At 48.3% G+C, this 27,994-nt stretch overlaps 1 protein-coding gene across 8 annotated transcripts in view; it reads left to right on the forward strand.

Annotated features, from left to right (window-relative positions):
• Positions 1-27,994, forward strand: part of STARD8 (StAR related lipid transfer domain containing 8) — an 84,578-nt gene that overhangs the window by 37,808 nt on the left and 18,776 nt on the right. For 2 of the 8 annotated variants that reach the window (XM_053202421.1, XM_027053599.2), the window contains exon 3: positions 25,103-25,345. The exons of 1 other annotated variant lie outside the window; for it this stretch is intronic. In XM_053202421.1, the coding sequence (XP_053058396.1) occupies positions 25,103-25,345 (243 nt within the window). Of the gene's footprint in view, positions 1-9,214; positions 9,410-25,102; positions 25,346-27,994 lie in introns of those variants that run through there. 5 more of the 8 variants (XM_027053601.2, XM_027053604.2, XM_053202422.1 and 2 more) reach the window with 5 other exon arrangements.

Genomic DNA, 27,994 nt, shown 5'->3' on the forward strand with positions numbered 1-27,994 from the left:
CCAAGCTTCTGTGATTCAAGTTAAACTCAGGAGCCCTTTCATATCACTGTTCTGGCTGGGGCTGAAGCAGCAGAGCTCAGGAAATGGGAGGGACTTAAGGGAGATGCCTTAGCAGGGTAGGAAATGGCTGCTGCCACCCTTCCTTCTAGGCTGCTGCTCTGAGAGCCTGTGTCCTGCACTCCCACCCCACCAGAGAGCAAAAGGGAAACTCCTGTGCTTGGAGGAAGCTGACTGGGGCCTCCTTTTCCTCAGAGAGGAACTTGCCCCTGAGGCAGAGGCTGCTGGAAACTCAGAAGTCAAAAGTTTGGCAGCACCAAGCTGGACACAGACAGCAGACTCCCAGTGGCTGTTTACCCTGGTTTAGCTCATCCAGAATGAGGATTGCTGATAGACCAGAGAGTGCTGGGGGAGAGGAATGAGCTCCCCAATGATTTATGATCATATGGGGGGGGGGAATTCCATTAAGTAGCATGGCCTGATAGAAGGAGGAATGGACAGGAGATCTGACTTGATTGTGAAACAGACTCACTGTGTGGCTTTGGGCAAGTTCTCTTCCCCATGTGAAGAATATACTCATTCCATATTTTGTGAACACCTACTGTGTGCCAACACTACCCTGGGGAAAAGGGTGAATGACATGGAGATCAACATGTTAATCTCTCATTCCTTTCCAGTTCTGACACTGAGTCTATGAAAAGCGAGTGCAAATCTCATTCAAAAAGCACATATCAATTCACAAACTCCTCTTCCTTTTCTTAGCCTGTCCCTCACAAATGGTGCTATTCTGCCCTTGTCTAGTGGCACAAGGTAGGGAGATAGTAGAAGAAGGAGCTGTGACCTTTACCTGTGTATCCCCTTATCATTATTCTGATTGAGTCATGGGATTATGCTCATGTTACAGATGAGGAAATGGAGGCTCAGAGAAGGAAAATGGCCTGGGCTTTGCCCAGTTAGTGCAGAACCACTATTAGAATCTTCCCTCCTTACTGGCCACTGCCACAAGTGGAGTGGAAATGACCAGGTCTGAGAGATGGCAACTTTCTGCCTTCCCTCCATTGTAAACAAAGGCAGATAGAGACTCCCCACCATCGCTGAATAGGGAATACAAGTTCCCTTGTTGTGGATGGAAGTTAGGGGTAAGGGAAAGGGTCATGTAATTTAGGGTCCTGTTCCAGGCTTTTTTCATGATAGATCCTCTTCTTTGAGAATAAAAGTTAATCTTTCTTCATGGAGACTACTCTGTGCTAGGCACCATGTTCAGTAGCTTTAGATCTTCAAAACAGCTCTGCAACAGAGATCATTATCCTGCTGACATGGTGACCAAGTAATTTGCGTCCTTGGGCCTCAGTTTTGCTTCTCTAGAGAGAGTCTATAAGAAAAGAATGCTTCTGCTCATAAGGTCTAGAATACTCTTGGTACTAGAAGGATTTCAAGGTGTCGTTGGAACTCAGGGTCTTCTTGTTCTGGTCAGAGACACATTAAACGGGGCTGGAAGGGTGGTGAAAAGCAAGGTCTGTAGGAGGCTGAGGAGTCAGTGAGTCAGTCTGCCAAGCTGGCTGGAGCCATTGTTCCCCTCTCCATCTGGCTGTTGCATAAGGTCTTCTGCCCTGTAACGTGGTTGGTAAAATTTGGGGGAGACAGGAGGTAGAGGGGCTGACTTAGTGGCTAAGACCCCCACTATCTCGCACTGGCATAGTACAGCAAAAAGGAGTGAGATCAGTGGTGAGACACCCCTCAAATCGGGGGCTAGTGTAGAAAAGGCCAAAAGGTGACTCCAACTCAGGAAAGGAGGCTGGATGGCAATGGAAGAGGCAGCGTAGCTAAGCTAAATGACTTGAGGCCAGTGTAAGATAGAGAAGGGTAGTGTCCTGCTTAAAGTGTGGGCGTGGAACTTTCTAGTCGCTACTGAGGGGGTGGGGCAATCCGGGCCTTCATTCCCTCAGCCGTCCGTCCCTCCCTCCCTCCCTCCCTCCGATGCAGCCCTGGCTGTAGGCTCAGTCCGGGTGCGACCACCAGAGGCGCAGCGCTCCGCTTGGGAGTGGACGGCCTGTGGATACAAGGCTGAGGCGAGGGACTGGGGGCCAGCCTTGCGGCTCCCAAAGCCCCGGGCACGGATGTCCTGGAAGCCGTGGGGTGTGAAGGGCACCCGGTGGGACCCGCCGCGCTGGAAACCAGGTGAAGAAGAGAGCTGGGCGGACCCGGGCGGACCCGGGTGGGAGGTCAGGGCTAGGCTTGCACTTCGCTGAGAACCTGGGCGCTGCGCTGCCCTCTGCTAGGCAAAACTTGAGTCGCCCTCGCCTCCTCATCTTTGATTCCAGTCTCGTTTTGATCTACTAGCCCTATGTCAGTCTGTCTGAACCTCACCTCTGGCTGGCAGACTCCGTTTTTCAGACCTTCCATCTCCGCCCGCTGGCTTTCCTCTAATTCTTAGCCAGCTGTTCTTTCTCAAGGTGCCCCATCCTTTTATCCCAACTGTCCATCTGGCTTTGTCCCCACCCACCTCTCCCCCTCTGTCTTCATCCTCCACTCAAAGAAGAGCAACATTTTGGTTGTTAACACTTAGTAGGCATTTAATAAACGGTAGGTCCCTTACCCCCTATTCCCCCAGTACTTTCTTTGCCTCTGCCTCTTCCTTCCACCCTCCTGTCTGTCTTCCTGTCCCACTATATGTCTGACACTCTGCTTATATTTTTACTTTATCCCACTGTCTGTCCTTCTGTCCCTCTTTTTGTCTCCTACCCTTGGGTCTTACTTACCTAGCTGGTAGCTCCATACCCCCTTCCATCACTCCAAGGTACCCTTATTGCCTCACTCTGTCCCCTTGTTGCATGACACAGCCCAGCCACCCTGGAAGCACCTTGTTAGTCATCTTGAATTGCCTAAAGCTCCACCCTAAGGCCTGTTTCCACTCCAGCGGGTCTTCCAGACTACCTGGCACTTTGTCTTTTTAAAAATTGAAAAAGTATATATTTCTCTGAGCACTTAAAACACTTTCCAGGCTGTGCCCCTTCCTTTTCTCCAATAAGTCCTCCCTTGCTCCTGCCCAAATGGTAGGGTGGAAATAGCAAACTGGGTCGAGTTTCTTGAAATGGGTTTGTCATGGAACATGAACACATTTACAGGACAGGGCCCACATAAATCCTCAGAACAAACTCTCTGATTGTACATATGTGGACTCTGAGGCCCAGAGAGGTCAAGGCTCTCAGCCAAGTCACACAGCTCCTCAGTGGTAAAAGCAGGGTAGAAGCCAGAGTTGCAGTGTCCTGGACCCTGATGCAGGAACCTCGGTGGGGGTGGGGCCCAGAAGCTACTTCCCTGGTGTTTCCTGGAGGTCTGTTGATCCAGAGATATCAGGTGTCCAACCTGGGAGCCTGGTTGTCCCCTCTCTCTTTGATCTCTGGGATGTGACCTGGCTGCCCACCTGCCTGAGTTGGGTATTCTCTATCTGGGGGCTGCTGTTGCCTCTTCCATTGGCATGGGAGCTCCAGAAGACAGGCACCCTGGCTGTTGGGCCTACTTTCTCTGTTCTCTGCTCCAGCCCCCCCATCAGTGCCTGGGTGCCCATGTTGACTGATGGGTTGCTGTGTATGTGTAGGGAAGCCCTGGCCCTGGTTGAAGATCAGCTCAGAGTTTTTATTTAGTTAGAATGTGTGTGCATGTGTGCATGTGTGTGTGTATGTGTGTGTGTGTAGGATTGCAGAAGGGGGAAGCTGTGTTTGGAGAAGGACACACTGAGAGGGGTTACAAGAACCAGACCCTTAGCTGAGTGGCCCTCGAGCCTCACCACACATCCTGTATCCTCTCTGATGTCATCCAGGAGCCTCTGAGGGTATTCTTCACGGAAAATAGGGTGGGTGGCCAGAGGATGGCTCTGTCTGCTTGAATTGAAATTACCAAGTCCTAGAGACTCATAATCACAGGGTTGGACTGGGCCAGGCTCTGGGCAGGCCTGTGAAAGCTAATCCCCATCCCCCACCTCCCACCAGCAGCTGTCCCACTTTGTGGACACTATATCTGGTGGCAGCATGAGGTCAGGCCATGGTGGACTGATGGGGTAGCCTGTGGGTAGGAAGGAAGAGCCCTTGCCTTTCATCCTACTCCATCTCCTCTTTACCCTTTCAGTTTTGTCTTGAGAGCTGCTTCCCCTGAGGGACATGTGGAAAAGTCCCAGGAAAGGAGGCAGGATCCTGAACTCTTTTCAGACGCTCTGTGTGTCCACTGCCACTAGATGAGCTGGAGGCAGTGCTGGAGGTGAGGGCCAGGTTTCTAGACTTCTGGGCTTGTTTGGTCTCAGCACCTGCTCCCTTCTTTCTCTGCCTTTCACATCAGCTTTCCTCCTTCCTTTTTCTCACTTTCCTCTGCTCTTTCTCCTCATCCTCAGAGGGCTGTCACACCCCCAACACTCCCTTCTTCTTCAGAAGCTGCATGGATGGTGGGCTTCTGGGAGCCTCACCCCTATAGGAACACACAGAAAAGCTTACAGAAGAAGATAATGCTATGGAAAGAGGGTACTCAAGAAACCAGTCCTGTTTTCCTGAGCCTAGCCAGGAAGGAGAAAGCTCAAGGGCTGAAACAAAGTCAGGTAGGGGGGACTATTGAGGGGTACAAAGAAGGTTCCTCTGGCCTCAGGTGTTTGTAGGTGCAAGGGATTGAGGCAAGGCGAGGGGATTTGTGTTAGAAGTTGACTTGCTTTTGCTCATCTCTCCTCACCACACTATGACTGTTCTCTGAAGGGCAGGAATGAAGTGGGAGGGTGGGAGTGGACATCCTGCTCTGGGTGTCTGTGCCAGATTCACCAACTGCTCAGCCCAGGGTGACCCCCGTCTATTCATTTGAACTGAGGCATTCCCTGAGGGAATGGTGGGTGTGCTCCATCTGCCTGCAGCAGAAAACCTCTAGCCCCTTTGAGACTGACCAGTAAAGCCAGCCATCCTGGTGTGAAATGGGACCCACCACACTGTCATGGCTCAGTGGGTCTATTGTGTTAGATTCTGGGGGCCAGCTCTCCATCAACTGACACTTTGCCTAGTGACTGTTGGAGGGATGGGGAGAGAGTGTTGGGTATTGAGGGAAGAGTGAGGGGCAGAGACTGAGTGGGCCTGGGTTCTCCCCCTCCAGCTTCCTAGTCCAAGTATGTGGAGGTCCATCATGAGTAGCACCAAACACTCCTTTCAGTAGTTCCAGGAGAGGAAATAAATGCATCTGGGTCATAGCTTGGAGCTGGGCGGGGGGGCGGGGGCAGAGAGAGTAAGTGATCTCTGAAACTCTGCTGGCCTGTACTCCAGCTCTCCTGACAGCCAGCCCAGGGCTCTCAGCCCAGCAGAGAGCTCCCCATTTCAGGGTACTCTGGAGTGTGGGGTGGGCACAGCCAGAGTGGTCTCCTGGGCTGTGGGCTGAGAGGGAGTCTTTGTGCTCTTCTGGACATAGCTCTGTGCCTTCACTCCCACTTGGCAATGCACAGTGAGGTGCCTGTGTGCTCCTCACCTTTTCAATCCCCTCCCACCACCAAATCCCCTTCTCCCCACATTGGCTCTGCTCTGGCTGCCCCTCTTAGTGCAAACCCCTCTGCCATGGCATGGCTCCTGAGGATTTTTTTTTAATGAGCTGTAACTATCTCATGTTGTGGGAGTCTGATCAGTATCCCCAAATCTTTGGAAAGCAGGCCTTGACCCTCCCAGGATTGACTGGTGGGCTTTTGATGAGGCATGCAGGAATGTGTGTGCAAGTGTGAGGACATCCATGGTCATGTGCTGTGCGGGGCTGGTCCAAGTGTAATTCATTTTCCCCCCATGGTTCCTACTCCCCTTTTTTCTTCTCAGCTCAGGTCCCTGGATTTGCTGCTGCTCATTTAGCTCCATGGAAAAGAGTAGTGGAAGGGCCTGTTTCATTGCCCTCAGCCATTCCAGAGTGGCTGCAACAGCTTGAGGAATTTCTAGGCAGGGAGGAGTATGGGGGCTGTTATAAGTCCAGATAGGCACTTATTGGGACCTAAGTGTCTTGGAGTGAGGCCCACAGTAACAGCATATGGAGTTTGTCTCTGCCATCTCCTGGAAGAAAAGGAATGATTGGCCTTGGAAAAAAGCTGAGCTGTCAAACACCTTCAGTGATATCCTGTCACCTGCCCTTTACAGTACATCCTCACATCCATTGTCTTAATTTTGCCTGCTAGGGATTATGCTCTACTCTCATTTTACAGGCCAAGAAACTGATGGTTAGTGGTGCAATGACTTCCCCCTCAGTGACAGCCAGAAAATGGTAGAACTGGGAGTAGACCCAACTCTCCTACTTTCTGATCCAGGGCTTTTTCCATTTCTCAGTGCCTCTGTCACCACTAATCTAACACTTAGGATCACTTATTATGTACTAGCCACCATTCTAAGTGTGCTTTAGCCCAGTGGATCCACTCAACAGCCACATAAGGTCAGGACTGTGATTATCATCCACACTTTACAGGTGAGGAAACTGAGGCACAGAAAGTTGGAAAATACCTACCAGAACCGGGCTTTGTTCTTAGGCTGTATGGCTCCAGAATCCATCATACTGCTCTTTGTATGGCATAGCTGGGCTTTCGTAGTGGTAGAAATATGGAAACCCCACGTATAGGGCATGGAAATGCATACATGTACCCACGGCTTTTCCACCTGCTGTCAGCTTGCCCTCATGCACTCTACATTTCCCTGCTTAATGCCTGAGCTGGCATCCAAGGTAGCAGCAGCAGCAGCAGCAGCAGCACTATATGACACACAGTCAGTAAATAGTGGGGGTGTTGGGAAAGGGACACCCAGGACCTAAAGGCTCCAGTTATCACCAGAGCCACTCCAGATGCAACCCAGAAAGGAGGTTATCGAAAGTTACTATTTCTTCATCTGTTCCAGGCACCATTATTGTATATTTGTTCCATGTAAGACTCTGGTTTAGGTCAGAGCACGGGAGTAGATCAGGGAGCAAGAATTGAAGAGAGTGAGCTATCTCCTTCTAAAGAGATTGAGTTCTTGTCTTTCTGAAGCTCATGGGTTAAGAGAAGGAGATCAAGAAAGACCCAAAGAAACAGTCTAGACATTGTTTGGACTATTGATTGATTGATTGATTGCGGGGGGGGCACCTGGGTGGCTCAGTCGGTTGAGCATCTGACTTCTGCTCAGTTCATGATCTCACAGTTAATGAGTTTGAGCCCCATGTCAGGCTCTGTGCTGACAGTTCAGAGTGTGGAGCCTGCTTCAGATTCTGTGTGTGTGTGCCTCTATCTGCCCCTCCCCTGCTCGTGCTCTGTCTCTGTCTTTCAAAAATAAATAAACATTAAAAATGCATTTCTATTTATTTATTGCTTGGGCCATTCTACAATGTCACAAGGTACATGGCAAATATTAGTATTATAGCTTTCTCTGGCTATTGTGTTCACTAAGTCATTTGACAGATATTTTTATTGAGTACACACATGCTCTATGCCAGGCATGTGAAGCTCTTGTTCTACTTATTTGTAGCACTTGCTCTTTTTGTAGTTTTTGTACTTTCTGTAGTTTTCCCTTTTTTAGTTTTCTGGTTTGATTACCTTAAAAAAAAAAAGAACTGGATGTCTCAGGACCCATCATATCTGATTTAGTTAAATGAATCTACTAAAAGGTAAGTGGGGTTTGGTCATTATCTATATGAATGTAATTTCTTCATGGTTGTCCCTTGAATATCTTTCAACATTCATTCATCCATTAGCAAACATTACTGAGAAACTACTGTAGACACCGTGCTTGGTGCCATGAAGTGGATGGAATTAGCTCTGACGTGGTTTCCTGCCCTTAGGGAAGCTATAGGATATCCTTTTAGCATTTTCCAGAGGCAAGATAAGTTTGGCTCCAACTCAGAGCTTTAGGGATGCATACAAACATAACAGCACAGCCTCAGAAAGGAGGTCCTCTACCTTCCCACCCATCATAGTGGTTCCTGACTCTGGATGGGATTTTCTTTCAAGAAGTGAATTCTGTTGTACAGAACTCCAAGACCCACAGGTACATGACTCATCTTAAACAAAGTGCCAGCTCCAGTCTTGCCATTGAGAGGAAAGGAGAGGTGCACACTGGAGGTAGCCTTGCTTCATTATTTCTCCTCTGATTCTCATCAAGGCCAGTAGGTAAGTAAGGTGGGAGAATTCTAATGAGTCTGAAGACCAGACAAGAGGGGGACACCTGGGGCTATGTCTGTCTTTGTCATTGCCTGGGTGACCTTAAGAAAGTTGCTGTCCCAAGAAACATGAATTTTTGCTTTCATCTGTGTTGGGTACTTTGGCAAACAAATTAGATGGATGTGGAGCCTGCTTTCTACCTGTTAGGTATGGAGAAAATAACCCATGTGCAGGTATTATCCCTGCTATGGATTTGGTTGGTCAAGATGAGCGAGTATTCTCTTCCCAGTTTCTGTATTTGTAAATGTGGAGGATGGTAGTTGGATGGCATGGCACCTTGAGTACTCCAGATCCCAGCTAATAGGAGTCCTCAATTCAACAGTGAAATCATGGTTGTGAACATGTATTGGACCTTTGTGAGGAAAGGCAAGAGAGAGATCAAATCTTAACACTCTGCTTCTTACTGAATTTAAACCAACTCTCTGATGGTACTTGCTGATACACTCTTGGGAGCCCTCGTCTGCCATGATTAATGCATATGCTCCAAGTTTTCCATGCATTTCCCCGCGGGGGTAGTGTTTGGACTTGAGGCAGAGAGCTGGGGTAGTGGGAAAGTTGCAGAATGCTGGGGCCTGAGCAAGGTGGGAATGGCAACTTCCTGCTCACATATTTAATGTCCAAGATTCTCTCTTGATTGTCCGTACTAATCAGACATCTCATTGAAGTTGTCTTCTGAAATCCCCATAAATTATCCTCAGCAAGCCACTGAATCTTCACGTCTACATGGCACATGTATTTAAATCCCCCATATGGTACCAGGCACATTCAGAGCCCAATAAATAATCTGTGCGCCTGGCCAACTCTGTCTTTCACCTTCAGTCGCTAGCTCTGGCTTGACTGCTCCCCGCCTACCCCCTCCTCACTAGCTGTGTGACCTGAGGAAGAGGCAGCGGCGAGGATATTGGAGGAGCTAGAAGGCAGAGCCCCGCCCACCACAATTTGGGCGACTTTCGGGGGAGTCCGGTGGGCCGGACTGCGGCCTCATTGGTCGAAGGTCGTGTAGGTGGGCGGGGCGTCCCTGCCGCCCCACTCGCTGCCGTTCCCTCCCCACCTGCGCTGAAAGTGGCCTCGGATTGACAACAGCTAAGCAGCTGCGGCAGCCGCTCTTTCTGGCTGGCACCATTACCCACGCCCGACCCGAGGCTCCGCGCGTGCCCCGGACAGAGCAGTCCCTCCTGCACTCACGTCCTGCGCACTGGCAGGGTCTTGAACCAAAGCGGTGGACGCGGCCTCCAGGTAGGAGCTGGGGCGACGGCAGGGAGAAATCTGGACCAGCAGGGCCTCCTGGGACCCCTTGCCAGGCCTAGGCTCGGGAGCGCTCTGGCCCGGCCCCCGCTCCTAGCGGTTCAGCTGGGCGGCACACACAGGAGGGGCGGAGGAAGCAAGCCCAGCCACCTTCCGCCCTGGGATTTGGGGTTGGAGTCGCCGAAACTGGGGGACCCCCTGAGCCGGCTGGCAGCGCTTCTCCCCAGGGAAGTCTGGTAGTAGAAGGAGGTTTTCTGCCTGTTATCCAGGGCCTGGCCAGAGTCCGAAGGCGTAGCTGTGGGGCTTTGGAGGGGAACTGGAACCAAGCAGGGGTGGCAGGCCTTTGGGCTCTGCGCCACTTCGCCTACCCTTTTCCTTCCTCTGCTTTTGAGGGCATTTCCAGAAAGCCCCAGTCTGGCCCTATGGGCTTTCCCCTTGGCCACTGTCCTCCCTTCTGAGAAATGCTCCAGACTTTCCTGGTAGTTAAGGTAGCTGTGGGGATCAAGTGAAAACCTTTGGAGAAGTCGCATCTTTCAGGGCCGAGTTTCCCCATGAAATCCAAAATGGGTTTGGATTACAGATGCTCTCATGAAAGGTCTTTTAATGGAAGTTTTTGGGATTTTCAAATTAGTTAGGCTGGGGTTTTCTCCATTTCTCTTCCCCCAAGACTCTGTAAACTTAAGCACTGAATTAGAACTCAGGAAACTGGGGTTCATCCACTAATTCATGTGACCTTAGGTGAGTCATGCTACTTCTGGGGGCCACAGTGTTTTCAACTGCACTTCAGGTGGTGGGCTGCATTTTAGTATTGCAAGGGCCAGTCTCTTCCATGACATTTGGTGACTTGTCACATGGTGAAAGGTTGTCTTTGAGATGCTTGGGGTGACAGGAACTATTCAGATGGAAATCTTTGTGGTGATATGCAGCCAAGCCCCCTGTAACTAGTAGTGGTGGGAAGGGTGAGCAGGACAACAGCCAGACTGAATGTGGGGCCAACTCAGAGCCAGGACTACAGAAGTTGGGCTGGAGAAGCCTGGCTTGTTTCTATCCCACTTGGAGCACCCAGTTCTGCCCACCCAGGAGGAGAGGGTGATGAATCACACCAGGGCTATTTTCAAACCCTGACTCCTACTGTGAGACCTGTTCCCGTCTCCATTCTAGGGGTTGCTGTCACCACCCACCATCTTGTCTTATTGCTCTCTGAATTTTCTCCACACTTCCATCTGTCTGGAATAAAGAAGAGACAGTTTCTATCTGGGTATGGGAAGGCAGAGTGTCCAAGGGCATAAGGAAGGAGTCATGGCTGCAGGTGGTTTATGAATGGTTGACAGAGCAAGTGGGTAAGAGTGTGATGGTTATGATGGTGTTGGGTGTTGGTGGTTTTTTTACCCTAAAACTACAGCTACCATATCAGTGGACATTCTGGGCTTGATCCTCATTTTCAGGGTTTAGTCTTTGTCCAGTTTTGTTCCAGGGTTAGGGTTTAGAATTTTTGCTCCCTGGACCCCTGTAACCAGGTCTAGAAAACACCACATAGATAGAGTCCTGTTTCCCCTCTTGGCTTGCCTTCTGTTCACCTCTTAAGCAACTCTTCAGGAAGTATGCTAAACCTCCCTGTGCATCTGCAGCTCCCCTCCCCCATCTGGTGGGGGGAGACATTGTTGAGAGATATCTGGAGGTGTTTAGAGCATGAAGAGGGGCAGAAGGTGCACAAAGAAGCTGTGTATCTTGAGTGACTGCTGCAGAGTGGAGCATGAGTTGGGCAGGGCCAATGGAAGGGCCTTCCTTATTAAAGCACACCTCCAGAGTTTGAGCATAGGAGCAAAGAAAGTGGCACAAAGAGGCCCGAACTTTGACCCACTCTGCCTTCTTGAAGTTTTAAAATTCTATTCTTAGGGATAGGGATTGGAGAGGGAGCAGAGGGCCCCTGGAGCCTGGTATAGGAATACCAGCAACAATACAAAAGCAAGAAGATTCCAAAGGGAGGAGAGGATGGAGTCTCTAATCTGGGTGCTGTTGCAGCTGCCTGTGCTTTTCTGCTAGGACTCTCTTGGAGCTTCCTGTTCTAGCCATGGAAAAAGTTCAGGTTCAATGGATGGCAGTCCTAACAAAAGCAGACTGTGCCCCCACTTTTCTCAAGAAGGTGGGGCAAGGGGTCTCTGGCTGGAAGAAGGAATTGCCTCTGGCTTGAATAAAGTAGAACTTATTCTTTGGGCCTCAAGTTTGGGTAAGATCAAGTGTCAGGGCCCTGGGCTCTTGGGGGGCTGTTATCAGATAAAATAGAGATAAGAGATCTCAAATCTGTTATCAGATAAAATAGAGATAAGAGATCTCAAAAATGCAAGGGCTCTAGGATAAGAAGTGTGAACTCCCCTATCCTGCAACCCTAAACAAAGTAGTTGGGCACAGGGCTGGGCACACAGTTGCTGGTGTCAAGTGTTTATTAAGGCTTTTCTCACCTGTGACTTGAAATGTTGGTTTGTGTGTATATGAGGAGTGAGGACCAGTCCTTGAATCAGTCTGTCACAAGTCTGAAATGCTGTGTTTGTGTGTTGAGTCTCCTCTTTCCCAGCCTTCCACCTTGGGAACTCACATGTACACAATTGTCCCTGTGGACAATTGCTGTCCCTGTTTACCCCAACTCTCAGGGACTGTAGAACTGGATGTTAAGTTCCTCAGACCCTCAGGGGTCCAGTGAGGTATGGGGCAAAACACAGGGGACTGAGAGCTGGATGTGTGAAGTTTACATTTTTTTTAGTGTTTATGTATTTATTTTTTTGAGAGAGAGACAGAGTGTAAGTGGGGGAGGGCAGAGAGAGAGGGAGACACAGAATCCAAACCAGGCTCCAGGCTCTGAGCTGTCAGCACAGAGCCAGATGCGGGGCTCAAACTCACCAACCGTGAAATCATGACCTGAGCTGAAGTCAGACGCTCAACTGACTGAGCCACCCAGGTGCCCCTGAATATATGAGGTTTAAATCCAAGCTCTGCTGTTCCATTCGTGACCTGTCAGACTCTTGGGTTCTCCCCACTCTTTGCACTTCACTGGATTAAGTGAGGGGATCCATGGCTAAGTGCTTTGTAAACTACCAAGTGCTATACAAATTATTAGTCATTAAGTTCAGTCTTGGCTTGGTCTTGTAGAGGACAAAGAATGTAACCTTCACCTTCAGGGAATTACCATCTAGTTTGGGGGTTACTGGCATAAATAATGAGTATGTCATACTAAGTCTTTACTTCAGTGAGAACTTTTTAAAAGACTATTACAAAGACTTTCAAACATATATGAAAATAGAGATGATTAGTGTAATGAGGCCCCATGTACTCATCACTCAACTGCAACAGCCATTAGCCCATCACCAATCTTGCCTATTAACACTTCCACCTCCTTACCTTCTTTCTTGTTATTTTGAAACAAATCCAAAGCATCTTATCAATTTATATGTAAGTAGTCTAGTATATATCTCTAAAAGATAAGGATTCATAAAAAATAGCCACTGTACCATTAGCACATCTAAAACAGCCCCTTAATATCGTCAAATATCCTGACAGTGTTCATATTTCCAATTGTTGAGGGGACTGTTTTGCCCTGGCGGGCCTGACTAGGGAGCCATTGGTTTTGACTGAGGGGAAGGTGGCTGATGAGGCAAGGCAGTGACATTTGAGCTGAACCTTTGAAGAGAGGCCCAGGGAAAGTCAATTAGGGAGTTAGCTCCTCATTTTATAGCACTTGGCCACAGTCTCTGGGGCTGCAGCTACAGAGGCTGACTTGTGGAATCTTCTTGTGGAAACTTTGTGCCTTGCTTCTCTAGCAGTAAATGGGGTAAACTCTCCCATTTGCTTCCCCAGTTCCAGGGCCACCCAGGAACTTGAGGTCAGCAGGCCTGGGAGAATTCCTGGGAGGCTTCTTTCCTCCTGGCCCCTCCCTTCTCCCCTGAGGCCACTTTGGAGCAAAACAGGATACATTCAGGATGAGCGTCTTTCCCAGCTTGTAATCTAATCACCAAGGCCCAGCTTGGAGCTTCCTCTCTCATTCATGATAAAAACCCTCACTGTCTCCTTTTTCCCTCCACCCCAGTAAGGGTGTGCTGACTTCCTCCACATCCGGACCAGCCCTCCTCCACCCCATGTGGAGCTGAGGGACAGCTTCCCTCATCCAGGTCTCTCTTCCTAATGCCCCAGAGCAGGCTGTGAAAGGGACAGAAAGACCCTATGAGTGCTCTCCCTGGCTGCAGCCTCCTGCTCTTGGGCTGTCCTTGGGAAAGGAGTGGCTCCTTTCCAACAAGCCTGGGGTCCTGCCACTGCTTGGTTAATGATTGAGCCACATAATAACCACCTTGAAAAGTCACCTCTGGGGATGGCCATTAACTAACTCCCTGTCCACCCCAGGCCTTGAGGGGATCCCATCTTAACCCTCACTTCCCCCAAGAGGACATTAACAAACATTCCTTCACAGGAACTTCCAGGGCCAATTAAACATCTGCCCCTCTGTTTTCGTTTGGGCAAACAGAAGTTGTTATTCACATTGCTGAAGGACACACATTCATTTGGGTGGTACTGAGAGAGTCAGGGAGTTGAGTTGATAGGGATTCAGATGGGCAGTTGGGGTAAGGGGGATTTTTAGGCATCAGAGTCAGAAGGGGCTGGGGATGTTTCCAGGAGCACCTGAGCCCCTAATGTCAATTTGAAAGAGCGAGAAATGTCCACCCAAAGGATCTTCCCCGTTAGTGGGGCTATGTGCATGTGTTTCTTTTGAGTATAGCTGTGGGTCCCCGCGCACAAGGCAAGGACATGAACTGTCAGCCACGCTGCTGCTATAAGGCTGAGGCCTCCATAGTGGAGGAGGAGACCTTCCTTCAAGAGCCTGTATCTTGACAAGCAGTGGGAATTGGGAAGGCTCAGGTCAGGTCCAGTTTGGAAAGCTCTGGACCACAAGCAGTTTTCTGCAGTTTCAGTGAGAAGAAAAGGAACCGACATTTAGTGAACCATGTAAGCCTACTATAGAGTCAGGAAACCTGGCTTCTGGTTGTGCCTCTCTGTAGCTACCTCTACATGAGTGACTTTAGAGAAGACATTGCTTTCTCTGTGCCTCAGTTTCCACATCTTTAGAATCATCAGGGCAAGTGGCGTGGACTCAATGGTCTCTCAGGGTCCATTCCACCTGTAAAATTATGCATGCCCAGTCAAAACCTTTTGCTTATCCACAAGGCAAAAGTCAATTGGCTTTAAATTCTTCCAGGCCTGGTCACTAAATATTCCCAGTTGGCTGGTCACTTTGGGCTGACCAGGCCTTGAACTGCCAGAGCTTGGGTTTTCCTTGAGCATGGGCTTTTGTACAGTTTGCTCTCGAGCCCCCTCCCCATGTTTGTGTCTGTTCCAAGTGGCTACCCTCTGACCCATTCTGCCACAAGTTAATGAATGACCCGCTCTCCCTGGGTAGTGCCAACCTAAGGTATTCCTGGGATCCCGGGTCTCTATGGCAAGTGGCCAAGGGCTTAGCCGGCCCCAGTCATTTTTATGCTTTCTCCCATAATGCCCCAGAGGTAGGAAGCAGACAGAGCTCAGGGGACAAGGGCCTTTAGAGGTCCAACTCTCCTTATGAACCTAGATCTTCCCGCCAAGTATTTGTGCAGCTCTTGTTCCCCCATTTTCAGTACATGGGAGCACAATGTTTAAAGCAGTTGCTTTCATTCATGGACTATCCAAAAGTGTTTGCTTATGTTGGATTGAACTCTGTATCTCTGTGGCTTCTATAATGCTGGATCCCAGCTCTGCCCCCTGGGACCACCTAGCCACTGTCCTCTCTGACTTTCAGGGGTCTGAGGTTGGAATCCAAGTCCTCCTGCATCTTCTCTAGGACAAACAGCCTCAGTTCCTCCAAGTACTCCTCCAGGTACTTGGGGCAAGTCCCCTTCCCAGCCTCGTTACTGCCTTCTGCACATGCTACTATTTGTGGCCCTGGGAATGGGAAATGGCCACTCTCCTCTTTCTATTTCTAGCCTGAACTTTTCTATAAGATTTCTCTATCATCTTTTTCTGGTGACTAACAGGTGAATCCCCAGAGTCCTGGGTCTGAGCACCTCATACAGCTCTCTGATTTGTTTGTTGGTCAGGTCCAGCCAGTTCTCATGACTGGGGAGCCATTGGAGGCTAGAGCTTTCTTCTTCTTGTCCTCGTAGCAGAGGGCAAGCTTAGTGAGAGGAGGTACTTACCTCTGACCAGTTGACTGCAGTGTACTCTGTGGGGGCTGCCAGTATATCCTGTTTTCCTGCCACTTGCTTTCTTCCCTTGAGCTGGTGGAGGTGGGGGGAAGGGGATATTTTAAGGAGCACTGAACCCGGAAATGAGTATGAGCCATGCCCACAGTAGGGCCTAGAAGGGTGAATCGGACAGGGAGAAATACCAACTCAGCCATTCCTCTTCTGCAATTGATGATTATGACAACAACAAGTCTTCTCATTTCTTTCCATTTCCAAGGCACTTTCACTTCTGTGATTCCATTCTGTTCTTAGAGCAGCCCAGTAAGATAAGCAGTGTGATCCTTGTTGATATGTGCCTGTGGCCCAGAAAGGGGAAGGGCATGGTCTCCAAGGAGGGAGGATTTAGAACCCAGGTCTCCTCATATTCAGCCGTCCCTGTTTCCCCTAAACCACACCCGGCAGCCAAGGCATCTGGGGCTGACTCAACAGCTTCCTCACCACAGAGGAACCTCTGCCCAGGCTGCAACTCTGTTCCCATGGTAGAGGGAACAATCTCCAGGGGAGGTGGCCAAGGATTTCCTGTCCTTTATCTGGGCTGGCCAAAGGCTGGCCTGTCTGAGGTGTGAGACATGCACTTGCAGCCAGCTTTTCTGCTCCAGGCTGAGGTCAAGTCAGGCTGGGGCTAGGAGCATGGAGCTTGGGAAGAGCTTGGCCCCAGATATCTGGCCTGAGCAGCCCCTACCTGAGCAGGACTTTCTAAATCGGAACAACATTTGTAGAGGGGCTTGTGGGAAAGGGGCCAGACTGGAGATGAAGCAAAACTCATGCTGATTTGTATACATGGAGCTTGAGGCAGGAAAGTGTCATGGTGGGGAGCAGGGGCTCTGGTATAAACAGCACTGGGTGACTTTGGGCAAATTACTTAACCTCTGTGAGCCTCCATTTTGTCAGCTATGAAATGGAGATATGTACCTACCTCATGGGGTTGCTGAGTATTAAATCCCATAATACAAAAAGAAATCTCACTATTATTGTTTAGTAGTACTTTCTGCCACCTCGTCACTTTGCTGTTTTTTTTTTTATCGTTTATTTATTTTTGAGACAGGGAGAGACAGAGCATGAACAGGGGAGGGGCAGAGAGAGAGGGAGACACAGAATCTGAAACAGGCTGCAGGTCTGAGCGGTCAGCACAGAGCCCAACGCGGGGCTCGAACTCACAGACAGTGAGATCATGACCTGAGCCGAAGTCAGACGCTTAACCGACTAAGCCACCCAGGCGCCCCAACTTTGCTGTTTTTCAATGACCTGGGGAAGTGCGGTGCTCAAACATGCTGCCCCTTAGGCATTACGTCTGGATTTTTCTGTCACTTCAGATTCCACCTTCCCCAGAAAAGCATTCCTTGGCCATACCCACCTATAGGGATCCCTCCCTTAGAAGGGGGTGTAGCTCAGTGGTAGAGCGCACGCTTAGGGAACCCTCCCTCTGGCCTCCTTTAGTGGCATTTGTGGCACTGCAACAGGTTTTAGTAACCCTGATACCACCAATAATAATAGTAAATTCTTCTGAGGTCTTGGCACATTTGACCTTATTTAGCTCTCAGGATAATTCTGTAAGGTAGGTGCTGCTATCATCATCCCCACTTTATGTATGAAGAAACAGAGGCAAGAAGAGGTTAAATGAAGAAGTTACTCAAGGTCCCGTAGCTAGGGAATGATGGAGCTGAGATCAGGATCCAAGCAGGCTGACTCTACCACTCACACCCTTAGCAACAGTGCCATGCTTCTTCTCCGTTTCCCAGGTGCCTGGCCAGGAGGTGAGAGCTGAGACTTGGGCCTTCCTTCTGCCCCTGACAGCTTATTGTACCCACCAGTGATCAGTCACTCCTGGGCAGACAGTCCCTAGGTCCTTGCCTGCCCCCTCCCCACCAAGGTGGACAGATGGAGAGGAGAGAAAATCAAAGGGCTGGGTATTGATGCTCTATAGCAGAGCTGCACAGTTGGGGGAGGGTGTGCAGGAGAAGGTTGGGGAGGTGGTTCTGAGAGCAGTAGGTCTGCCTGATTAGCACCTTCCAGCACTGGGGAAACATTAAATTTTTTTAATGTTTATTTATTTTTGAGAGAGGGAGAGAGATAGAGTGTGAGCAAGGGAAGAGCAGAGAGAGGGGGAGACACAATCTGAAGCAGGCTCCAGGCTCTGAGCTGTCAGCTCAGCGCCCGACATAGGGCATGAACTTACAGACCGCGAGATCATGACCTGAGCTGAAGTCAGATGCTCAACGACTGAGCCACCCAGGCGCCCCAGGACAAAAGAGACATTATAATGAGCCCTCTTGACAACCAGATTTCATTATTTAGAAGGTGTGGGTGGTTGGGGCACCTGGGTGGCTCAGTTGGTTGGGTGTCTGACTCTGGCTCAGGTCATGATCTCATGGTTCATGGGTTTCAGCCATGCATCAGGCTCTGTGCTGGCAGTTGGGAGCCTGGGGCCTGCTTCTGACTCTGTGTCTCCCTCTCTCTGTGCCCCTCCCCTGTTCATGCTCTACCTCTCTCTCTCAAAAATAAACATTAGAAAAAATATTTTTAGAAGGTGTGGGTAGTTAGGGGCAAGCAGGAACCTGGCTGGATTAACTTTTTGACCCCCTCCAGCTGGTGTGGCCCATGCTGGTATTGGGAATGTGGAGGTGTAAGCTTTTGCCCAGAAGTTCTAGCCGCCCCCCACAGTGTTCCCACCTCAGGGCCCTTGGGTGCTACAGACTTCCATCCCCCAGGCTGTAACTGTTGCTGTCAGCTCCATTGCTTTTGAGCTTATTCTATGCTATCTTACCACCCAACCAGCTCTAGGGAATGCTTCAAAGAACAGCCCATCTTAGTTTCTGCCTCCTTGGGAAGTATGGGCCTGGTAGCAGCTCTGGCCAGGTACTCCAGGAGAGTTTGGCTTTTGTTCGGTTTTAGACCTTGGTGACTAGCATAGTGGTTAGCACCAACTAACTATTCAGGTAATACTGATTGAATAAGTGCACAGCCAAGTAGGAGTGAATTTGGAGGGGAGAGCCTAGGGAGACCGACATGGAAACAGATTAATAGGATGGCTATGGTCATCTAGGCAGGCTCCTGGCCCCCATCTGTAGTACAATAGAAGCCAGTTGACCTATTGTAGCCTCAGATCCCCCATTTGTGCAGTAGACCTGCTTTGGACAGGGCTGTCATGGGGACAAATTGAGATGTGGGATGGTTAAATGTCTTCTCTGCTGATGGGAAGTTACTTCAGGCCAAGGGTTCATACTACAAAAATCCTAGTATATGTTTTTTGTATCTATGGCCAACATGATTTCTCCTGTTTAATGAAGAATATTCTAACTTGGTGGACTTGGAGGACTCTGTAACTAGACTGCCTGGATTTGCATCTTGACACACCACTTCCTAGCTGCTGACTTTGGGCAAGTCACTAGCTATCTCTGGGCCTCAGTTTTCTCAATCTGTCAAATAGAAATATAGCACTTACCTCACAGGGGTGTTGTGAAGATTCATTGATATAAACCATATAAAAAGTACCTAGGCCTGGAACATAACGATGACTCTGTACCCTTTGGCTGTTGTTATTATTATCTCATTTTATACTTGCAGAAACCTCATGTTGTCAGTGCTATAATCATATCCCTATTTTACAGATGAGAACACTGAAGCACAAGGAAGTTAAGTCTTGCCCAATGTGATCTGTGTAAAGTCCTTAGCTCAGGACCTGGCACATAGTAGGTGCTCAGTAAATATTAGTGTTTCATATTAATTATTATTAATAATTACATTCACTATTGTAAATATTGTTATCAATAATGAACACAACCACAATTAAGAAGTAGCAGAGTCAAGACTAAAAGCCACATTCTCAGATTGCTAGCCTGTTAGTCTTCCCTCTGTAACCCAAAACCTCTATATTTCTAGACTTTATACAGCTGTTAGGCCACCATTGTGGATTCTCCTTCCCTTCACCCCATATGACCTAAATATGCATGTTGTCACCCCCTGCCCACAAAGCCAAGGCCCCTGCCTTCTCCTTTATGTTCAGAATCACAGCCCTCCCTTTGGCTTCAGGTCTCCAGGAAGGCCTGTGTCCCCTGGCTTCCAGAGGGAGAACAAACCCCTCTTAAAGAGGCTACTTCTCTTAGGCCCATTTTTTCTTCCTATAAGAGACAATTTTCTCTGGATCTTAGGGTGGGGCCAGGCTCCTTCAAGGCATTTCCTGCCCAGGAGTTTATATTTGGCCCCAGCAAAAGGAAAAGGAAGTAGGCAAGGGGGGTGGGGTTGGGATGTAGAAGTGGTGGCACAAGGTCCAAATGGGTGCATGCCAAGACTTTGCAGGACAAGAAAGGAAGCAGGAGATGGCGCATGTCCCTTCTTAAGTGGGCTTGGATGCCTTCATAGGAGCTTGGGATGGAAGAGCTGAGTATTCCTTGAGGTCAGAATGCCTTCACCCTCACATAGAGGTTATTTTCCATTTTTATACCTCTGGGCCTTGGTTCCTGTTCCTGTGGCTTCTGCACTGGAGCAAGGTGTTCTGCTAATCATCTAGTTGGCTGAGTTGCAGGTGTGTCCTCAGTTCTGTGTCTCTGCTATAGTGATGCCAGAGGAATGGGTGGAGTCATAGGTTCGCACACTGTTTAGTTGGAAAGCAGGACTTCCTGTCTGGGTGTTGCCTGAAGATTCTGTAGCTCTGATTACACTGCAGTGGAGATACTGAGACCAATAAGACCCAGTTGAACTCCAGTTGAATGGGGGAGATAGTCTTATGTACTGCTGAGAAGGTAATGGAAATGTGTAGAAGGTCATTTAATTTAAATGAGCCATTGGGTGGTAGGGGGTTAGTGAGAGGTCAGGGAAGGAAGATTTCATAGGATGCATCCATCCTGATGCATAATAGGAATTTTCAGCTTCAAGTCAGGCTGGGTCTAGAGTGTAGAAGGCCTCAAGTGCTAGGTGGAAGACAGTCTGGTGTCTACCCTGGGCTGTGGGCAGTGGGAAGCCTGCTAGGTTGCAGAGTAGGAGAGTGGCCAGGTCAAAGCTTGGCTCTTGTAAGAAGAAGCTGGCAGGACAACCTGTTGAAAGGAGAGACTAGAGCCTGGGAACTTGGAGGGCTTAAGTAATCTAGACATGAGAACCTAGAGCATGGTTGGGCGTGGGAAACCGTGACCACCTGATGGAAAAGTTGATAGAACTTGGTGACTAAATACATGAGCCAAGAAAGGACAGAATAGGATGACTAGTGTTTCAAACCTGGGTGTTTGGTGCCTTTGGAGGTAGAAAATCTGGAGAGAAAGCCAAGTTGGGAGGGGAAGATGAGTTTGGTCTTGGTCTTCACCGAAGACCCTCACTGGAGTCTCCCAGAAGAGAATGTGCAGGAGGAGGAAAGCTCCCTATACTGAACCAGCCACTGCTAATCACACACACCCTTGCTCTGGGTCTAGATTTGGTGAGTGGCTATTAGAAGATGGGGAAACTGTAGCCCAGAGAGTGTTGGTGGCTTGCCCAAGGTCACCCAACAAGTTCCTAGTACAGTTGGGGCTAGAATGTAGTTCTCCTGGCCTTAAATCCAATAATCTTTCCACCCATACCATAATGGAGAGCAGTTTCCACTGGTCTAACATCTGCCCCAGACCAGTTAGGCTGGCAGCTCTTGCCTCCAGGCTGGGAACTGGAGGTGATGGAGTAGTACATGACTTATTAAAACACATGTCTTTCCTTGTCACCATGACCTTGTCAGAGCACTTGGGGACTGGGTTGGGGGCAGGATCCCCTGGAGGCAAGAAAGCTAATGGAGTGACTGCAACAAAGCAGGTGACAGCTTTTACCTTCACTGTCACAGAGAAGCCCTGGGCTAAGCAAGAATGTCAGCTGCCTGCTTTAACCCTGCTGTATCAAGTGCCAGTTCAGGAGACCACAGACTGGACCCAAATTTTCAAGCAGCCCCAGCAGGCCAGAGGTCTGATTTAGCCACAAGGCCCTCGTGAGCCTCCTTTGCTTAAAGCTGCATACCAGATCTCTGGCTACAGCTTCTATGGGAAGAGGTGTATGGTTGGGGGTTTCATGCATGACTTCCATATTTATAAAAACTCCAAACTAGAACTGCCACCTGTCTGTGGCTGACCCAACTCTGCCTACGAAGGATTAACAGGGTCCACAGACCGGGGACGCCACTGAATCATGTATCCATTATTTGCCTCATCCCTCAGGATATCCCCAAGGAAGGATGGGAATACCTGGAAGTGCTAGAGGATCCCAGGTAAGGTGGAGCTGAGCCTCATAGTTTCACATTTCAGGTCTGGGGCAACCGTTCTTTTGTTGTGGGGACTGTCCTGTGTGGTGTAGCATGTTTAGCGGCATCCCTGGCCTCTACTCAGTAGATGCTAATAACATCCCTCCCCAGTTGTGATGGCCAAAAATGTTTCTAGATATTTCCATAGGTCCCCTGGGGCATAACATTGTCTCTGGTTGAGAATCCCTGAGGCCTAATGGCTTTGGTGTGGACATGGAGTGTTAAGGAGAAAGGGGTATTAGAATGGAGAGCCACACATGTGAGCTTGCCACCAGCCAGCAAGATTCAGTGGCTTCACTAATGTTGCCACCCAGTCCCATGGTATTGTCCCTTCCTGGGCTGTGTGCCTTGGTGGTGCCTCAGTTCTGACAGGGAGACTCCAAAAGTGTTGCATGTGTGGGCGCAGGAGCTTGGCATCCAGCTGTAGCTCTGGCTGAGATTGAGGCTGGCATCCAAACAGGTGTAGTAGGGGCCCCGAGTTCTGCCTGTGACCTAACAAGCCAGAGGCCAGCCAGTGACTAGCACAGCCAAGCTAGTTGCTTGAAATCCAACAGCCCTTACCATGGCACCCCTCCTGTGAGGTTTAGAATGTGGGATGAGAGCTATTTTGGTCTTGTCTCTTTTCATCCATTTGTGTCCCTCCCCTGTAAGAATCTAGTAAGAATTGTAATTACAGCTAAGAGCAGTAGTAGCAGGGAGACAACGAGTGTACCCAGTCTCCTAGTGGACAGGGTATTGCAGACTCCCCTGAATCTCCCTTCCAAGGTCAGGAAGGGGGAAATCTTGGCAGTCTTCAAATTCATGATAGCTGTTATTATGAGCCCTTGTGAAGGCTCCCTTCCCACTGTCCCTCAGGGAGAGAGGGGGCATAGCCAGACAGTCACCTGTTGCAGCATTTGTGAAAATTTGAATGAAGATCCACTTCTGAGGGATCCAAGGATCAAGACTGAGTGGGCATACTTCTTGTGGCCTGGGCTCCTTAGATGTATCCTTATGAGAGGGTGAAAGGAGCTGGTAATAGCTGCCTGGGGCCAAGTGAGATCCAAGCCATCTGCCACAAAGCCAACATCTCTTCCTTAAGCAGGATCCCTCTCTAGTAATGGAGATGGGCAAAGAAAAAGGGCCTTGCATCAACCAAGAGAAACAATCTGAGAAGCCTTTTTCCAGGACCTAGCATCAGGGCCTGGAGCGGTAGGGGGCCCCTCTGCCTACCTTGAATACCAGCTTGATCTCACAAAGTCCACCTTAGACACTTGGGTCATCACACAGTGGCATCCCAGATCTTTCTCCACTCCTTCACAATGGTGGCTTTTCCTCCTGTGCTCACTAAAGGTGAGAAAGACCATGATGATGCCAGACCTTATTTTGGAGACACTCCTCCTACGGTGAGGGCCGTGAAGGAGATGCCTTTCCAAATAGGAAACAAAGTAAGGTAAAGGAAATAAACACAATTGCTGGTCCTCTGTTTGAATAAATTACCTTCACATATACCCATAGGTATGCCCTCCCCTGTCTTACCATAAGCTCATTGCTTTCTTGCTCCTTCACTCTGGCTGAGAGAACATGGACCAGTGATTAGAATGGGCCTGAGTCTGGCCTCTGGCTAGAATCTTTCCAGAGACCTATGCTGTGGCTTTTTAGCTGGCCATGTTTGTTTAAGGCCTACACTTTATATTGCCTACACTTTAGAATCATCTGGAAAGGTCTCAAAAACAAATGAAAACTAACCACCCCTGTTCCCAGAGATTCTAATTTAATTTGGTCATGATGGGGGCCCAGGCACTGGAATTTTTAAAAGATCCCAGATTATAATGTGCAGTCCGAGTTGAGAGAGTACTGCTTCAGCAGGACAAGGATCCTTTGATGTGGGGCCCCTGTGACATCCACCCATTGCTTATCCTGTGCCCTGAGTCTTACCTGATACCTATGTCTGAGCTGGCTTTTGGGTTGGGGAAGCACAGGCAGAAGTGGGGTTCAAGTGGCTCTCTCACGGCCCAGAGTGACCACGATGCGAAAGTCCCCCAAGTGTGGCATGAAGAGGGTCAGGTTGGTGATATTGGCTGGGTGCAGCCTGACCTCCCTCAGCTTAGTTGCCAGTTGCCTTTTCTTTTTCTCCTAGCTCATTCTTACTGTTTTAAAACTAGGACACAATCTGAACTGAGCCTTAGAGACTGAATTTGTGAATACCAAGTTCAAGTAGTCTTAAGTTTTTATTTAAATTCCAGTTAGTTAACATATAGTGTAATATTAGTTTCAGGAGAGAGAGGCCAAGTTCAAGTAGCCTTAACAAAAGTAGCACTAATGATAGCTTTCATATAGTCACTTTCAAAACCAGGAAAAAGCTGACCAAATCCACACAATAGCTGTGGAAGTAAGCAGGAAAGTTGTTAGTCCTTGCTGTATAGATCAAAATCCAAAGCTTACGGAATGAAGCAAGTTGCCTAAAATGACTTAGGCAGCAGGTAGGGGAGCCAGCTTGATTGTAAAAAGCTCTTTCTTCAACTCAGTTATCATCTTTGAACATTATTGCATTTCCTCAGTGGGGATGTTGCTGCCCCTTTCCCGAGCACATAAACTCTACTCTTGTTCATATAGCATTTCTCAAGAAGAAAAGCCCTGCTTTTCTCCTCATTCCATCCTTCTCTGAATAGAAAAACAAAACAAAACAAAACAAAACAAAACAAAAAAACCAAAAAACGCTGTGCTAAGAGGATCCCTGGTGCATGGCCTATATTAGTAGGTGCACATCCTGTCATTGGCCTCTGAAATCATCCATTGCTGCTCAGCAATGTTTCTTTGACACTCCCTCCAGGAGACTCGTGGGTATGGCCTTGAGGCCCGATTTGATGTTGGAGCTTTCAAGTATGCCCTTTTCCCAAACTTTTATGGCTCAGATCAGCTGGGACCCTCCCCAGGGAAAGAGTCTGGGCTTAAATCTCAGTGGAAACCTGGGGCGCCTGGGTGGCTCAGTTGGTTAAGCGTCCAATTTCGGCTCAGGTCATTATCTCACAGTTCCTGAGCTTGAGCCCTGGATCGGGCTCTGTGCTGACATCTCAGGCTGCTTCGGATTTTGTGTCTCCTTCTCTCTCTGCCCCTCCCCTGATCATACTCTGTCTCTGTCTCTGTCTCTGTCTCTCAAAAATAAAGAAACATTAAAAAAATTTTTTTTAATCTCAGTGAAATCGAGCTTGTGCCAGATGAGTGACATCCCTGACCTGTCCCAGCATATCAACCTAGCCTTGACCACAGCATGGTCTGCAGAATATAGTGAAACTGCTGAAATCTGCACATCTGGACATAGAAACAGGACTAGGGGTCACAGACATTCCTACATCACTCGCCTCAGCCTGCCTGGTGTTACTCTCCCCACGAGGCATGTAAGGCAGTCCCCAGTCCAGGACACCTGGGCCCCAACCTCAGGTGAGTGGACTCTACTGAGGGTGAGTGGTCACTCCTGGCCCCAGCCTCGACAGGCTGGGATGTGTGGGAGGGATGAAAGCAAAGCACTTTAGCTCAGCCCTTAATCACCAAGACATATATCTTTGCTCCATTTGGGAGGGAGCCTCAGGGCCTCCCAGCCCTCCATGAGGTGGTATATTGTTAGGAGCCAGTGTCCCTGACATCCTATTGGGTAATAACCCATTAAATTCTCCAGATTCCTGCCAGGGAGTACTTTCTGGGGATTCATCCCATAACCCTGCTTCAAACTACTTGGATCGTTTGTCTTTTGGAGCTATTGTGGCCTCTTTGAAACTTCTGCCTCCTAACTAACGTCACTTCCTGGAGCCATTTGGCTGCAATTTTGACAGTGATGCGGATGCAGCCACTTTCTTTTTGTTTTGTTTTGTTTTTATTTTTTTAATATCAAATTTATTGTTACATTGGTTTCCATACAACACTCAGTGCTCATCCCCAAAAGGTGCCCTCCTCAGTACCCATCACCCACCCTCCCCTCCCTCCCACCTCCCCATCTACCCTCAGTTTGTTCTCAGTTTTTAAGAGTCTCTTATGCTTTGGCTCTCTCCCTCTCTAACCTTTTTTTTTCTTTCCTTCCCCTCCCCCCTGGACTTCTGTTAAGTTTCTCAGGATCCACATAAGAGTGAAACCATATGGTATCTGTCTTTCTCTGTATGACTTATTTCACTTAGCATCACACTCTCCAGTTCCATCCACGTTGCTACAAAAGGCCAGATTTCATTCTTTCTCATTGCCATGTAGTATTCCATTGCGTATATAAACCACAATTTCTTTATCCATTCATCAGTTGATGGACATTTAGGCTCTTTCCATAACTTGGCTATTGCTGAGAGTGCTGCTATAAACATTGGGGTACAAGTGTCCCTATGCATCAGTACTCCTGTATCCCTGGGGTAAATTCCTAGCAGTGCTATTGCTGGGTCATAGGGTAGATCTATTTTTAATTTTTTGAGGAACCTCCGCACTGTTTTCCAGAGCGGCTGCACCAGTTTGCATTCCCACCAACAGTGCAAGAGGGTTCCTGTTTATCCACATCCTCTCCAGCATCTATAGTCTCCTGATTTGTTCATTTTAGCCACTCTGGCATGAGGTGATATCTGAGTGTGGTTTTGATTTGTATTTCCCTGATGAGGAGCGACGTTGAGCATCTTTTCATGTGCCTCTTGGCCATCTGGATGTCTTCTGTAGAGAAGTGTCTATTCATGTTTTCTGCCCATTTCTTCACTGGATTATTTGTTTTCTGGGTGTGGAGTTTGGTGAGCTCTTTATAGATTTTGGATACTAGCCCTTTGTCCAATATGTCATTTGCAAATATCTTTTCCCATTCCGTTGGTTGCCTTCTAGTTTTGTTGATTGTTTCCTTTGCTGTGCAGAAGCTTTTTATCTTCATGAGGTCCCAATTGTTCATTTTTGCTTTTAATTCCCTTGCCTTTGGAGATGTGTCAAGTAAGAGATTGATACAGCTGAGGTCAGAGAGGTTTTTGCCTGCTTTCTCCTCTAGGGTTTTGATGGTCTCCTGTCTCACATTCAGTTTCTTTATCCATTTTGAGTTTGTTTTTGTGAATGGTATAAGAAAGTGGTCTGGTTTCATCCTTCTGCATGTTGCTGTCCAGTTCTCCCAGCACCATTTGTTAAAGAGACTGTCTTTTTTCCATTGGATATTCTTTCCTGCTTTGTCAAAGATTAGTTGGCCATACTTTTGTGAGTCTAGTTCTGGGGTTTCTATTCTATTCCATTGGTCTATGTGTCTGTTTTTGTGCCAATTCCATGCTGTCTTGATGATGACAGCTTTGTAGTAGAGGCTAAAGTCTGGGATTGTGATGCCTCCTGCTTTGGTCTTCTTCAAAATTACTTTGGCTATTCGGGGCCTTTTGTGGTTCCATACAAATTTTAGGATTGCTTGTTCTAGCTTTGAGAAGAATGCTATTGCAATCTTGATTGGGATTGCATTGAATGTGTAGATAACTTTGGGTAGTATTGACATTTTAACAATATTTATTCTTCCAATCCATGAGCATGGAATGTTTTTCCATTTCTTTATATCTTCTTCAATTTCCTTCATAAGCTTTCTATAGTTTTCAGCATACAGATCTTTTACATCTTTGGTTAGGTTTATCGTAGGTATTTTATGATTCTTGGTGCAATTGTGAATGGGACCAGTTTCTTTGTCTTTCTGTTGCTTCATTATTAGCGTATAAGAAGGCAACTGATTTCTGTACATTGATTTTGTATCCTGCGACTTTGCTAAATTCATGTATCAGTTCTAGCAGACTTTTGGTGGAGTCAATTGGATTTTCCATGTATAATATCATGTCATCTGCAAAGAGTGAAAGCTTGAAATCATCTTTGCCAATTTTGATGCCTTTGATTTCCTTTTGTTGTGTGATTGCAGATGCTAGAACTTCCAACACTATGTGAAACAACAGCGGTGAGAGTGGGCATCCCTGTCGTGTTCCTGATCTCAGGGAAAAAGCTCTCAGTTTTTCCCCATTGTGGATGATGTTAGCTGTGGGCTTTTCATAAATGGCTTTTATGATGTTTAAGTAAGTTCCTTCTATCCCAACTTTCTTGAGGGTTTTTGTTAAGAAAGGA

Source organism: Acinonyx jubatus, chromosome X, assembly GCF_027475565.1.
Source record: "Acinonyx jubatus isolate Ajub_Pintada_27869175 chromosome X, VMU_Ajub_asm_v1.0, whole genome shotgun sequence".
Taxonomy (NCBI): Eukaryota; Metazoa; Chordata; class Mammalia; order Carnivora; family Felidae; genus Acinonyx; species Acinonyx jubatus.